The sequence below is a fragment of the Urocampus carinirostris genome, chromosome 11 (assembly GCF_059441175.1).
Source record: "Urocampus carinirostris isolate Australia breed hairy pipefish chromosome 11, RoL_Ucar_1.0, whole genome shotgun sequence".
NCBI classification, from domain to species: Eukaryota; Metazoa; Chordata; class Actinopteri; order Syngnathiformes; family Syngnathidae; genus Urocampus; species Urocampus carinirostris.
Window position 1 is genome coordinate 35,254,321 of NC_142359.1, and position 15,470 is coordinate 35,269,790.

The 15,470-nt window shown below is 38.3% G+C and overlaps 3 protein-coding genes across 6 annotated transcripts; 2 read left to right on the forward strand and 1 right to left on the reverse strand.

Annotated features, from left to right (window-relative positions):
• Window positions 1-582: 582 nt before the first annotated feature.
• Window positions 583-13,958, reverse strand: pnpla8 (patatin-like phospholipase domain containing 8). Of its 4 annotated transcripts, none has more exons than XM_088348573.1 (10): window positions 13,850-13,958; window positions 11,993-12,823; window positions 11,759-11,908; window positions 8,778-8,929; window positions 8,613-8,707; window positions 8,374-8,545; window positions 8,222-8,279; window positions 6,864-7,058; window positions 4,741-4,936; window positions 583-2,665 (listed from the first exon to the last, which is right to left on the reverse strand). In XM_088348573.1, exons 2-10 carry the CDS (start codon window positions 12,806-12,808, stop codon window positions 2,391-2,393), a joined length of 2,109 nt encoding a protein of 702 aa, XP_088204699.1. In that variant the 5' UTR covers window positions 12,809-12,823; window positions 13,850-13,958; the 3' UTR covers window positions 583-2,390. The 4 variants fall into 4 exon arrangements, with proteins under 4 accessions (XP_088204699.1, XP_088204696.1, XP_088204698.1 ...); XM_088348570.1 differs by having other exon boundaries at window positions 13,633-13,930; XM_088348572.1 differs by having other exon boundaries at window positions 13,385-13,930.
• Window positions 13,031-13,516, forward strand: LOC148357197 (A-kinase anchor protein 14-like). Its single transcript, XM_088347526.1, has one exon. It carries the CDS (start codon window positions 13,031-13,033, stop codon window positions 13,514-13,516), a length of 486 nt encoding a protein of 161 aa, XP_088203652.1.
• Window positions 13,959-14,202: 244 nt separating the features above from the next.
• LOC148357198 (A-kinase anchor protein 14-like) lies at window positions 14,203-14,592 on the forward strand. The gene has a single exon (XM_088347531.1). It carries the CDS (start codon window positions 14,203-14,205, stop codon window positions 14,590-14,592), a length of 390 nt encoding a protein of 129 aa, XP_088203657.1.
• Window positions 14,593-15,470: the final 878 nt, after the last annotated feature.

A 15,470-nucleotide genomic window follows, 5' to 3' on the forward strand; every position in this document is an offset into this window, starting at 1 on the left:
GTACTGGACTAAAAGAACTTCAAAATATTAATAAGACTTGTACCCTGACATTGATAATCATTAAATTATGTAAAGATTAATATACAGTACTGGTAAAAAGCTAACTACATATCATTTGTAAACAATTTACAGTACCTTCAGCCGCTGCTTTAACGGTTCTCATACACCACTTTTGTATTTTGCAAACATTTCCTTCTACTCAATCGATGTTTTTCCACTTTTCACCAAACTTTCTTGGTATCCATTTTAATAGGAAGAAAACAAAAGACAACCAACAAAATCACAATAAAATGAGATGGAGTTCCTTTCAAAAGCATTTGGAGTGGTGGTGATTGACTAAGCAGGAAGATCGAGCAGGTATATTTTTATACATACACACACACTATATATATATATATATATATATATATATATACATAAATATATAAAATCACTCTACTGTAAGGGAGTGTGTTTGACTCTGCTTTCTGTTCAAAGCATTATTTTCAAAATGGGTCCGCAATCCTTTTTTGGGTCCAAACACAGCAGTTGAGAAACACTGCTGTAATAGACACTTTTATAGTTCTACTCAAGACTCAGACAACTGATAATTGAATTTTAATTAGTAGGTATTCTATCCCAAACAAAGGGGTTTACTTAACCAAAGTGAGTAGAGTCAAAACAAGTGAATCTGTGAGTTAATGCTTTATAGAACAAAGCCTTGGATCAGATGTATATAAGCAAATTGTGGGTGAGATGTAAGCAGTGGTGCACATAATTTTGGTTTGGTTTTTAAAGTTAGAGAAGCTGAAAGCATAGTAATAATGTTTTTTCCCCAACAAATTTCACTACTAAATTTGGAATTGGATCATTTAAAATTATAATATGTTAATGATTGTAATAGCGCATTCACACTGACTTACCACTTATGTGCATTTCTGCTAATAGGAGACACGGAGGACTGATGTTATCGTCAAAACTAAAACTATCAACTGTTTGCAAAATTCCACATTCTAAAATGGTTCCTATGAGCAAAAAAAAAAAAACCTAAAAATTCAAGTTAGATTTCAAATAAACAGCACATCAAATATTGACATGAGGTCCATGAACAACTTAATAAGGTCTTTTCAAACCAGTTAGTGTTTGAAGCGTGCAAACACAAAGGTGTCAAGTCACAATTCCATTCATATTTACGGCTTTAAAATATTATACATACATCATAGGGCCAGACTTTTTATCATAACACATCAATGAAGATTACACCTGCATCCTAAAGCTTAACACAGTTAATGTGTAAATTAAGGATAAATCAATATGGGTTTTTCAGGGCAGATACATATACCGATTATTAGTATGACGAGGAGGCCAGTTACTGATATTTGGAGCCGATATTCATTTGCCGTAAAGGCTTAAAATTGCCGTAAGAAATCTTTGTTAATACAAGAAACAAAGAATAATTGTTATGAAATGAAATGATCTGCATTTATATGGCGCTTTTCAAGTCAATGACTTCCCAAAGCGCTTTACAGTGTGCTTCACATTTCCCAATAGCAGCCTTGTATTGCAGCCATGTAAGACGCTAACCTGCTTATTGGGGGTATTTGGGGTTCAGTGTCTTACCCAAGGACACTTTGACATGTAACACGGACAAGCCGGGATTCGAACTGGGATCCCTTGATCCCAAGACGAGCGCTCTACCTCCTGAGCTACTGCAGTTATGAATTCAAATAAAAAAACAATAATAGTCTAGCTCTACACTTTTTACATTAATTTCATCACAACCAACATAACTCATATTAACTTAAAACAAAAGGTGAATCGAAATTTCAACGAAGCTAGAAAATCGAAAAGTGTGGGCAATCCTGTTTTAGAGCCAATTTAACAAACTAATGTTATGCTAACAGCTAATCATTCAACCTTCCACTTTGGTGTACTTTTTAAGCTCTTTTGATCACAAACACACACAAACTAATGTCATGATAAGAGCTAATATATCAGCATCCACCTGAACTCACTTCTCTAAAACAAATTTACTACACTCTTAAGCTAACTCTTAATCACACACATGCAGAAGGCGCGGGTTGGGTAATGTTTGAGGAGAGGGAGGAGGTGAGAAGGATAGGGAGGCTCTGCTGCATCTGACCTAAATAACTTAGTTTTAAATATATTTAATGGATCCGTCAAATGAATAAAAATGCAGACACCTAAATTAGTCAAATGGCCAAATATTGGTGCGAATAATCGGCCCGCCCAATAATCGTTCAACCTCTAGTGTAAATGTGAAAGGTTATTTTGGCTAGTGGCCAGAATTAAGCCTAAATATTTTCTTAAAGTGGATCATGTTCTAAAATCTTCTCTTATGCTACTACTATGTACATTAACTGCTCTCTGGGCCATCCTTCTTACTGAAACTAGAGTTTGGAGGTGAAAGGGAGTCCTTCATACATGTCAGCCTTGAGTTTGGCCCACTCAGCCAGTTTCTGTATGTTTCCCTTCTCGCGGGTGAGCACGCCTGCAGCCTTGCGCAGTTTAGCGTCATTCAGCTCCAGGTAGCGCTCGCCCTCGCCCATAAGGAAATTTAATTTTTCCACGCGGCTCTCGTTCAGCGGTACATCTTTGCTCATGTAGGGGTTGAAGCGGAAGTAGGTGTCTGCAGGGAGGAGGGCGTCCAGCATGGTGTGCACTTCTGAAAGAATATATATACAGGAAACAAGTGTTTTACTTTATGGCAGTGACACCAACTTGAACTGTAAATACAAATAAAACTTGGATATGTAAAACTCCAACATAGCTTTCCTGTTCATTCCGCTAGCTTAACCTGCTAGTGTGAAATTATCACATATTGTTTATCCTCTGCAAGGATCAACTCAGGAGCTAAAAGCAGGTGGGACACCGTAATGAGATCAAACTTCTGTCAGTTTGATAGTGCCAAATGTGAAACATCCCCATGCCACAAAGAAGTTTTTTTTTTATTTTCCATTATATTTTACAACTTATTTTCACTGTTTTTAAAAGTTGATTATTCTTGTTGCTTTTTTCGGCTTTCAACAACCAAAATCTAATCGATGTGACGTGGTGCCATTGTGTCATCGTAAGACAGTGCGTTTTTTTCAAGGATTTATAGCTCCAGTTTGCTATTTGAGTGAAAGTGTTTGTCCAACAAGAATTGTCAGAGTTAGGGTTTTAACAAGGCCAGCCAATCAGAGGCACATTTTAAAGGCACTAGTTAATAAAGTCTAGGCAAAGTTTGCATTCAGTGTGTGTGCAACTATGATAGGCTAGTGTAAGCTGTCAGTCTAACAGCCTTTACACAAATAGCCACCAAAACAAGCGCGACAGCACGTAGCTTTAGCAGCTTGGCATCAGAATAGTGACCTAACAACTCCTAAGCCACCACTGCCAACATAGTTAGTCACCATCGCCAGATCAGTTACCCATGAGCTTGATGACCTGGAGCTACAATTCATAGGAAACATCTACATTCGTGACTCTTGTATTTTAAGGATCACAGATAGCGCCGGAGACCTTGCTAAAGTTGCGGTAACCAGATGCAGCTCCTTTCTAAATCATTTTTTTTGCAGTGAAAGGAGAATCCCTCCAATTTTATTGTGCTTTTGTATGATGACAATAAAGTCCATTTATTCAACAGGAATTAAGTTTTTATTTTTAGATCTATAGTTATTTTGTTAGTCGTATACTCTCAGTCGGTAACAAAGTCATCTCGAGGTAAGTTTGCATGTCACAAAGTTTAGGTTCTCCCCAAAAACAAAACTAGCACGGAAAATGTCCTTTTTTATTTTTTTTAGAAATCGCAATTCCGGGTAGGTTCTTCCTCTAAATCGTGCAGCTCTAATTCCACGTCTGATGAATGTACGTAACCCCGAAGATGCACAAATTCAGGTGAGCGGACAACAGTAGCTTTTAGTAATACCTCTGAATTGTATTTTGTTACTAAAATACTGCCTTAAAAATGTTCCACATGTAATAAATACTAAAATAATTGTGACTTATCTTATATTAAAAGTCATCTATAAGCAGTTGGTACCCATTAGGTTATGAAAGTAAAACCGAGATTTGTCCCAAAAACTAGTTAATTCGGCAAAAAGAATAACGATATTGCAGAAAATTATAATTTGGTGAATATGTTGTCAACGCTATTTCAAAAAGATTGGGCACATTTGATAATTGTCAAGATGTTGCTTTAAATCAATGGTTCTTATGGAGTAGTAATTTAAGTCTTTCATAAAGCAGATACAGTGTAATTACGTTTATAGGTTTGACAGGAAGTACGCATTAATTACTTGAAAAAAAGTAGGCAGGTCCCTATATTTAGGAATCCCAACAGAAAAATGACATCCACATTAAGTGGAATCTCCTTTTTCAGAAATAACAGCCTCTAAACACTACCTATAAATATCATTAAGGGCCTTAACTAGATCCGTGCCTGGGTGTTTCTATTTCCTCTCTATACACCTAATTTCACTTTTCAAATATCACAGTGTTTAACTGCTATGACATTTAACCGAAATTGCTGATCAAAACAACAATCCGTTCACCCATTATCAGCAACTCTTATTCTCAGTAGGGTCGCGGGTCCAAACAACCAATGATTTATGAAACAAAATCTTTAAAATGATCATGGGTGCCCAAACGTTTTCATGACTGTATTGCATGCCATAATTAGCAGCATATTTTTCACAAGAAAAGAAATTCAGGCCATTTCACTTGGAAAAATAAATGAATAGTCCCAACCTACTGTACCTTCAGTATCCGTGGCACTGCTTATGACGTTTGTGAGCTTGGTTTTGAGACTGGTGTATGTTGTGCCATTCTTTCCTGCCACCTCGTGTCGTCCAGTGCCTAGGGAGAGCACGCACTGCAGTGGTGTGTTGGGCCAGAGGCACTTACATTCATGTATGGCCAGCGCGGTGGGATTGTTAAGCAGAAGGCCTCCATCCTGTAAGAGCAAAAGACATTTGGGAACTGAATTTTAGTTTAAATCAACAGCCTACTTCCTTGCTAGACCTTAACCATGCCAACAGGGAGAGGGGGAAAATAACAACAACAAAATCTCACTTCAAATGTGTGTATTTCCAGTTTATATACTTAAATTAGAATCCTTGGGGTCAGACAGAAGTATGGACTTTATACAGTATGTCCGGTTGGAAAAGGGGTGGGTGGTTGTGGCTGCAGAAATAGTCAATGAACTTTGAATCAGCACCATGTGGAATGTGACGCATAACACATAGACACAATCTTTCCAAAGCTTCTAACTTATTTTAGTCAAACAGAGCAGAAAGAAGAGGGGTCATGAGAATTCCGATTGCAGATTCAATATCTGTGTACCACTATGACATATGTTTCAACATAAAATCACAAGTTTTATAAGTGAAGGCTCTTTCCTTTCTTTATAAGTTTTAGTCCCTTTTGGGGAAATATGATGATTGGTGACTGAAGAAAACAATTACTGTCAAAATTGAGTGTTTATCACATCTTACAGACGCTCCCCTACTTACGAACATTCGAGTTACGAAAAAAGGCAGATGCAAACATTTTTTTCGGGATTTTGAAAACTATTCGGACATTGCTGGAAGTTGGATTTTGTGTTGTGCACCTTTTTCTGAGTACAGGACAGTATTGTAGCGTGTCTTTCTGCCGCTACCGGCGTGTAGCGCTGTGAGAGGTCTCCCAGCATCCACCCTGAAGAAGAAATCCGCTTCCTCTTCCTAGTATGTGTGTAAACATTCTTTACTGTATCTCTCTGCGCGCTAAGAACTTTGACATTTTTAATGTTTAATATCTTGTACATCCATTCTATATGGGTGGTGTAAGGTGTGTAAAGAAGAGGCGAGCCATTTCTTTTGAAATGAAAGTGGAATAACAAAGCTTGATGCTGTTGAGAAAATGGTTGGATCACTTTTTTTCGGCCACTTTTTACCACGGAGAAGGAAGTCGCCTTACTCTTGAAGCTCATCTTCCAAAAGTAACTGAAACTTAACTTTATTTATCTTTATTGAGAATATTATTTTATTAAATGTTTACTTTTTAGGACAAAACAAAAAAAGGTTACTTTTACAAGCCTTAAACATATTTATACAAACCTTAAACATACATTCCATACAAAATATAGCACTGAAGCAACTTAGGAACAAATTCAACTTACAAAAGATCATCCGGAACATATCATCCGTAAGTAGGGCAGCGTCTGTACATCAATTGAATGCATTTTTTGAAAGAAAAAAAAAAAATTAAAAAAAAAAAAAAAAAAAAAAATCAGAATGAGAAATTTGCAACACTCTGAGATACTATTTTCAATACATACACACATTGAGCATCATAAAATGAACAAGTAACCCAAAACAAAGAATGGATGACGGGCTTAAGCGTGCATCTTAAAAGAAGAAGGGCCGGATCATGCCTTATGAATTTCAAAATGCATGTTCAACCTAAACACTTCAGGGTGCTGGAATAGCGGAAATTGGCCTTTTGAAAGCAGGTGCTGCTTTGAATATTGAGACAAGGCATAATGGTTAGTAAATGCAGCCCTTTGAGACTTTTTCTGATTAAGGGCCATACAAATAAACATGACTTGACTTGACTTTGATATTACATTATTGGTATTATCAATACATTCACATTAAGGACATTTTTTGCATGGTCAAGAGATTTGTTTCAGCCTCATCAGACAATCAGATCAAACAGTTAATGATTCAGGTCAACCTCAGAGATACACTTGAATATGTTAAGCAAGAGATTCTAATATAAATTTGCATACACCTCACATTGCGCTAAGTTAAATTGTTTTCGGATACATTTGAAATGTCATCTTATCAATAATTCAGACTTTTGATACTTTTCTAAACCTATCCAAGTTCTTGTCATACCTGATGAAGATCTTTTCCAAGGACATATTCCTGGAAGTACCCTGGCGCTGCAGACGACGCCCTGAGTGCTTGCCACATTTTGTATTTGCAGTCTCCAAGGTAATGAGACCTCACTCCTGGCATCAGCCTGTAGTTTCTGAAAACAAAAGCCTTCAGAGGAAGGCCCCTGTTCACCAAAGTGCTTACTGCAGACACCTGGTGGAAAACAGGATACTGAATTATTTTTTTTCATTTATTTATGTACTCTGGAGAGGGGTGGGCGCCACCAGGCAGTACTTGTCCAAGACACACCACAGGAAATGGTGCCCATATGACCCCTAGTGGTTAAAGGATACAATGCAACCCAACTCAAATAAGTACTTTGGCGCCATCTTGTGCAAACCGAGAGGTGATTGTAGGTTGAAATGAACGTTTCTTCATTACATTTTACGTGGTTCTTTAAAGCATTTTGTTCACTGACATCGAACAAAAAAAGTGAAAGAATGTTTGTACTTCAAAAATTTGAGGTTTCTTGTCGTAATCTACTACGCTATTACAATTTACCTGAATGAAACTTTTATTATTGAGAGGAAATGCTAATGTGGGAGAAATTAGTTTTTGCCTTAAAGGGAAAGTGTGTAATATTTAGTGCCTTCTCGAAGTAGAAAAAAACTGTCGGTAAAAAAAATGCAGGATTTATCACATCAATGTTGATTTTTGCAAAGTAAAACATAGGTATCAAAATTTGGGTTTCTTTCAAATAATGGGATCCCACCTACTATTTGCCACATTGTTTGTCTGTCATTCTGCAGCTTGCTGTGGCACTGTTTTTCGTTTGCATTAGACAAAAGTGGGGGGGGTCAAGGCAGCTGAGCGGTTAGCGCGTCTGCGGCACAGTTCTCAGGTCATGCGTTCGAATTCAGCTACCAGCCTTCCTGCGCAGAGTTTGCATGTTCTCCCTGTGCTTGCATGTGTTTCCTCCAAGTACTCCGGTTTCATCCCACATTCCAAAAATATGCATGTCAGGGTAATTGACCAGGCCAAATTGTCCCTAGGTGTAAAAGTTGTCTGTCTCAGTGTGCCCTACAACTGGCTGGCAACCGCACTGCCCCATTACCCAAAGATAGCTGGGATGGGCTCCAGCACCCCCGCGACCCTACTGAGGATAAGCGGTGCATAAAATGAATGGATGGATGGACAGCAGTGCCATATAATGGTCAAATATTGCACACTGGGGATGTCAGTGTTAATATGAAGGGCATTGTAGAAATGTAAGTTTAGCGGATTGCTTAATAGAAAGTGCACATATTTTTAAATCAAGCACAAGGAAATACAAGATTAAAAGTAGCACTGAAACTACATTTGAGAGTGTGACTTACTTTTGGACAGTTTGGATCTCTGGCACTTTCTATCATGCGCCTCTCACCCATGCGTTCCCTAGGAAAAACACAATTAATTAAGACAGGACAGCTCTGAATTTGAGTAAAACACGCATTCCCCCCCAATTAAATGCAAGATATTAGGAGCTAACTTTAAGATGTTTTCCCAAATTTCACTGTTGTAGAAAGCATGGCTCCAACCCATTTTGACTGCCCCAACGATGACATTCTGCTTAAAGACGTCGGAGCCCAACTTCCGGTACATCATCTCGCATTCCTCCAGGGGGATTTGCAAAATGCCTAGCATGAAAGCCAGGATGGCACCTAAAAAAAAGAAAAGTGAATCTTACAAAAGCAAGATATTTCAAAGATCGAGACTTAATCGCAATACCGGTGCTGACTCCGCAGATATAGTCGAAGAGCTGGTGCACTCCTTTCCCAGTCAAGTTTTGCAGTTTGAGGAGCGTCTGCAGAGCCAGTAATCCTCTGTATTAAAAAAGCAACAAATGAACAAAATAACATTCTGAAGGGAATTAATTTGTACTGTTTGTCATACCTTGTCCCTCCTCCATCAATAGAAAGCACCCGGATTCCTCTTCCTTTCACCGGTTCTGTGTAGCCAACCAGAGCAAGTGATTCTCTCACTGCAGCCTGGAAGGGGAGGTCTGTGGCCAGCCGCAAACGCAGCAGGCATGGAATAGCTTTCTCCTGGAAAACCAACATAAACAGATTGGAATCAACCACCCAAAGTTGTTTTCTTACACCAGTGTTAATAATATTGCACTCTCTTCTTGTATTTATTGCTTCTTGCTTAGGAATATTTTTGAATTGTATTGTAACGAATTAGAATCATGTTTATTGTCATTGTATTTCTACAAGGATATTACGGTTGCACTCCATTTTGCAAAAATGCAATACAAATGAATACAAATATATATATATATATAATGTGGTCACTTCTAATATAAAGTATTTACATCTGAAATAAAAACTACACAACTGGGATGTTGCACTTAAAATTGTAAAAAGTCAACGTGACAAGAGAAAAATCTTCGAATGCACAAATTTTAAAAAATGAAATGTAAATAAGTAAAGTGTACAATATAAAAACATTTAAGGGTACATACATAAAATACTTACTCTGCAATTAAATAGCTATTCTGCAAATATAATAATTTTTCTGCACAGCGGTTTTAGAATCAAGAACATCTAAAAAATTGTACATAACCGGATTATTGCACTCAAAAACCGGGGTTTTGCTATTAGCACAGGGACTTTGTACTTTAAAACTGTGTTTCACGACTGTGGTTCAATGTGTTGATGACTTTGGGGATAAAGCTATCCCTCAGTCTGTTTGTTCGGGCCTTGTGAGATCTGAAGCTCCAGCCTGATGGTGGAAGTTGGGAAAGATGGTTACTGGGGTGTGATGAGTCTTCAGGATGTGTTGAGCTCTGCTGAGGTAGCTAGAGCTGGCAATGTTATTTGACGGGGAGGAAGCAATATGTAAAAATGGGAGGGTTGTCATCTGAATACTTGGACATCTGTTGTGGAGTACCACAGGGTTCTATCCTGGGACCAAAGTTATTTAATTTATATATTACGATATTTTTAATGTTTCACAACTATTGAAAATAGTAATATTTGCAGACGACACTAACATTTTCTATTCAAATGATAACTATATTGATTTGGTAACCTGTATTAATCATGAACTAATTATCCTGAAAGTATGGATGGATATAAATAATCTTTAAATTTAAAAAAAACCAAAGTAATATTCTGTGGTAATCGCAAGGCAAATCAAGATTTAGAAGTAAAAATGGATGGTGTTGCAATAGACATTGTATCAGAAAGTTTTTAGGGGTCATAATAGACAATGAATTAAGTTGGAAAACACACATCAGACACATACAAACTAAGGTATCTAAAAGCATTTCAAAAATAATAAAGCCAAATTTATTTTAAATTATAATGCATTGTATTTATTATATTGTTCTCTAGTTCTGCCATATTTAACATATTGTGCAGAAGTCTGGGTTAATAATTACAAAAGTTCACTACAGCCCCTTTATATCCTTCAAAAACGTGCAATAAGAACCATACACAGGGTAGGATATCAGGATCATACCAATATTTTATTCATGCAGTCCAAATTATTAAAATTGGATGATTTAATAAAAATGTTCACTTCACAACTGTTATTTAAGGTCAACATAGTGCCAGAAAACATACAAAAATTATTCACTCGGAAAGAAGGAAATTATAACTTGAGGGGCTGTAGTGAATTCAAAATCCCAAAAGGTGAGAACAACCAGGAAAAGTATGTGTGTGTAGTCAAACTTTGGAATAATTTACAAGATGAGATTAAACAATGTCCAACTATCCATGTGTTCAAATTTAAATACAAAAAAGCATTACTGGCGAAATACAGCGATGAAGAAAATGGGAAATGAGGGAGATTGGAAATACTGCGTTTAAAACTGTGGTTAACTTGTTGTTATTGTTGCTATTATTATATCAGAACTGTTATTATAAATATTATGTTTATTTTTATTGCTGTTATTATCATTGGTGCCGCAGTGACATTTGGTAACTAAGCACATTATGCCGTTGAGGGAAGGGTATTACGAAGATTAGAGTATAAAATATGTGATTATTGTAATTATTATAATTATTGATATCTGACCTATGTAATAAGTGTATCCATAATTAATAAGGTAGATAAAGGGGTAGGGAAAATAAGCATCTGCTTCTGACTACCCCTTTTCGAACATGTTATGTGACATTATTTTGTTGTTGACTCATTGTTTTTGTCCTGTTTTTATTTTAATGTTCGAAATAAAAGTTATCATTCATTGATTCAATGTCCTCCAGGCTGGGCAGTCAGTTATCTTTCGGGTCGTGTTTATAATCTTCTTCAGGGCTTTCCAGCCCGCTGCAGAGCATCCTGCGTTCAACACCATGATGCAGTAAGTTAGGATGCTCTCTATAGTGGCGCTTAAAGTTTCACCAGCAGCTTCTCCTTCAAGTTGTTTCTCCTAGGTACTTTCAGGCAGTGGAGATCTGTGCGCCGAGGAATCGGATGGAGTGGACCCTTTTCACGCCGTCCCTGTAAAATGTGGGGTTCTGCTCTGCCCTTCCTGAAGTTTAGTCAAGTCATGTTTATTTGTATAACCCTTAATCACAAGGAGTCTCAAAGGGCTGCAAAGACTAGATTATTGCAAAATACAGACCATTATTTCACCATCCCCTGTTTACGAAAACGTCTTCCATTTTTGTGGTGTTCAGTGGCAGGTTGTTCACTAAACACCATGCGGTTAGTCTTTTGATCTCATCCCTGAGGTCCAACTCATCTCCTACACGATGGTATCATCAGCGAAATGTCCAAAGTATGAGGGAAGAGGAATATAATCTTCAAAATATTTCCCTGTAGTGTCTATTGATGGCAATATTTTACCTATTACAGGCTGGTCAGGAACATCCCATGCAAAATCAGAGGAGGTTTTATGAAAACATATCCTTATGATTCGTCCTTACCTTGATGGCCACGCCGCACGTCTCAGGGAACTCCTGCAGGTGAGAGTTAAGTTCCTCCACTCGACTGGTGAGGAGCTGGATATCATTCACCCTGTGTAGACCTTTCACAAGGCCTTTGGTCCTGTTGTCAACACTTACCCTGGCTATTATCTGCAAAGCGATACTCAACAAATCAGGTTAAGATTGTGAATCTTGAATGAAAAAAAAACATTAAAAGAATTGCATCTTAATTACTTTCTCCCTTTGAGCCAAAAGTTGTTTCTGCGAGGCCGCATCGGACTTCTGATCATCACTTGCTGCTTTCTCAACAGATGCCTCCACTTTACTGGCCATAGGGAGCTTGTCTTTGTCAAGGACTTTTGCCTCTGCTCGGAATTTAGGAACCAAAGGTGTGATGTAGTTGCCCACAAAAGCTTGAACACTTGGTCGAGGGTAGGACAGATATTGGGTGAAGCCTTTCTTAGGAGAGTTGGACAGAGCCTGGGCAGACGGTGTTGTGCGTTCCAACAAAGACGGAGAATTTGTTTTTGGGTGGCTGAAGTCGTCTTCTGGACAAGAACCAGTAGTTCCATCTATACTCTTGGGTGCTGCCACTGGAGACAAAGTAATTATATGGTCTGGAGTTTTATGCTGACCCTTGCTTTCCCATACATCTTCCTGCACGGCCGCACCAAAGTAATTGTTGATATGCTGAGCTAAAGTCTCATAAGTCTCGTCCATGTTAGTTGGGTTCTTTCCGGACAAATAGAGTACAGATGGTTCAGTTGTGGAACCGGAACTCTTGAGAGCGACAAATGGATTTTCTGGAACTTGATCTCCTTTCTTTTCATCATATTTTACCATCTTTTCTGCATTTCCCACGGGGGCTTCGGAAGGCAGCGAGACATCCTTATCATTTGATTTGACCTTTTCAGTTTTGACCAGAACTTTTTCAGTTTGGGCGCTTGCCACTGCAGTGTTGGCAGGCTTGAGACGCGAGAACTTGGAGATGAGGTCCGTGCTTCCTACTGCCTTTGTGACGCTGTCTATAGTTGTCCTAATCCGCGACATGCGTCTGGCAGCTCACTAGAGGAAGAGTACATTAAAAATTCAGAACGCAAACTAAAAGTTTACAACTTTACATCAATGTTAGAATATTAGGCTGTTGTTGCAATACAATAGCTACCAACAGGGGGACCTGTCAAATTGGTAGTCAAGGAAACAGACCAAGGAAACAGACCAAGCGAACACAAGCGTTTTTACCTTCGACTACGAATTGAAAACACCTGAAATATGGATGATCATTGTCCTCCACCCCGACTAATTTTACCACCGGAGTCACGCGAACTTGTCAAAATCCTACGCGAGAGAGACCGGGACCTACCCGAAAACTGCATCCACTGGGTCACAGCTCAAGACTTCACCGTGGAAGTTGGCAAAGAGCAGATTGCGGAGTACATTCAAACATGGGATCTGAAACCGCCATGGATCTATAGTCTTGACTGTCTCTGCTCGACAGAAGACGAACAGCAGACTTACTACCACTACCGGGCTCGTTTTAGCAGTCCGTCAGCGCAGAAGCCCATTCAGGGGACAGCTAGCGTCTACTTCGCCGTTCAAGTATCGAAAGATAGACCACAAACTGACCCTGTCGATGTGCACTTTGTTGTGGAGTCTCATCGGTTGGTACACACGCCGGGGACGACCCGTTTTACTGATAAGTGGCTGGTGGACATTATTGAGAAGAAGACTATGCTAAGAGAAGCAATTAAATTTTAACAATCGCTGTCGTTTTGGAATGTATCACAAATTCCTACGACGCAATCAAATGTCATACCTTATGATAAAGCATTGACACAAAAACAATATCAAAAAGTACCTTTTCCGAAAATTACCTTTTAGAAGAAACGAAAAACGTGCATTCAGTTCCGTGCTTTTAGCAACGTTAGCGTTAACTCAAAACAGGAAAACAAGAAGTGACGTCAACACGGCGCTTATTTTGTATAAATATGAATCTATCTCGTTTGTTATATATCAATTATTTTTATATTAGCGTTTAGTTGCTACACAAAATGAAATTCAATTTTATTTTAAAATATTCAAAGGTCGCACATTTGCACATAGCATCTGCCAGTGCCATAGAGAATCGGTTGGTTCATTTCAGGTTTGTTTTTCCTCTTGGATTACATCTTTCTGCAATTTAGCGATGCACTAAATCTATTAAAGAATTGTAAGAATAGATACGTAACAATAGCTTTTCTGTCTTAATAATAGCCTCAAACTAAAGTTTAGACCGAAACGTCACGTGGTGAACCTTTAACACAAAAACTTAATCATTATGTCATCGACAACGACGAGCTGAAAACAAGTGATACCTGTTTGCTTTTCACACATTTTAAATGACTCAGTCACTGCTATTTTCTTATTACTAATAACTAAACAAATTAAACAACAACAACAAAAGCATGATTTGGGTTGCAGCCAAAAACTTTACAGTGGAAGTTGGCAAAGAGCAGATTGCAGAGTTTATCCAAACATGGCACCTGAATGAAAGCTGGATCTACAGTCTGGACTTTCTCTACTGGATTGAAGAGGAGGACCAGATGTCTTACCATTACATGGCCAACTTTAGCACCCCGTCGCCGCAGTTTCCGATCCCGACCGCTGCTGGCGTTTACTTCGTGATCGAGGTCTCCAAAGTGGAACCGCAAACCGATCCTATCAACCTGCACTTCATCGTAGAGTCCAACAGGCTGATGCACTCGCCTGGTGGGACTGAATTTACAGAAAAGTGGCTGCTGGACATTATAGACAGCAAACTTGCGGCGAGTGAAGCAATGCGCAATTTATGTTAATGGAGCTACCTGTCTTTGACAATCAAAACACATAGTCAAGTCACATTTATTTGTATAGCCCTTAATCACAAGATATCTCAAGGGACTGCACAGGTTACAATGACACTATCCCCTGATCTTAAACCAACATGCGAGCAAGGGAAAACTCAAAAACCTCAGCATGAGGAAAATAAGAAACCTTAAGAAGTGGCCTCACAAGTGGTAATCCCTATTTCAGGGTGCAATAGATTTAGCATTGTTTTTAATACAGATACCATACCTGTCAATCCAATTTTTTCCCCAAAATTTTTAAGTGGTGTACATTGTTTGGGGCGTCCTTAAAAAGTAAAAAGTGGAATATTTTCTTTATTAAGATGGTATAAAGGTGGGGTGCGTGGTATGAGGTATACAGTGTCCTTAAAAAGTTTGAAAAGACGTAATTTTTCTCTTAACCTTTGTGGCATGCAGGTACATATTATGTAGATTTTCATGTCTTGTTGTAATTCATAATCTGTGACATAACATAAACCTGATTTATTTCAATGCATTTCCTGGGCTTTTGCTATTTTTCTCTTCAGTGTCAAAGAGTCCACTGTAGGCGAAGTAATTTTGTTTTTGTTAAGTGTTCAACCTTTACACGGGTTGGTGGTGCCAAAGCCCAAGTAATAGTGGTTTGCTGGCAAAATTGTCATGTGAGGTTTTTGAGGAAACTGCTATTGTCAAAAAGAATGGACATGTATTGAAAACAAATATGTCACCACTTTTTAACTAAATCAAAGCTCTAGTTTGGCCATATGAAATATTCACCTCAAAATGTTATGTATATGTATACTCAGTTGTTCGCTTTCTTTATAGTTACTTTTAGGACTAATACTGTCCTGAGGGGAGGGGGAATAGAT

Excerpts from the sequence above, each read along its gene's own strand:
- pnpla8 (XM_088348573.1), bottom strand. The coding sequence starts at position 12,808 with ATGTCGCGGATTAGGACAACTATAGACAGCGTCACAAAGGCAGTAGGA. Across the intron at positions 8,708-8,777 it reads ATTGATGGAGGAGGGACAAG|AGGATTACTGGCTCTGCAGA; the intron begins GTATGACAAACA and ends TTTTTAATACAG. Across the intron at positions 7,059-8,221 it reads GAGATCCAAACTGTCCAAAA|GTGTCTGCAGTAAGCACTTT; the intron begins GTAAGTCACACT and ends GTTTTCCACCAG.
- LOC148357197 (XM_088347526.1), top strand. The coding sequence starts at position 13,031 with ATGGATGATCATTGTCCTCCACCCCGACTAATTTTACCACCGGAGTCA.
- LOC148357198 (XM_088347531.1), top strand. The coding sequence starts at position 14,203 with ATGATTTGGGTTGCAGCCAAAAACTTTACAGTGGAAGTTGGCAAAGAG.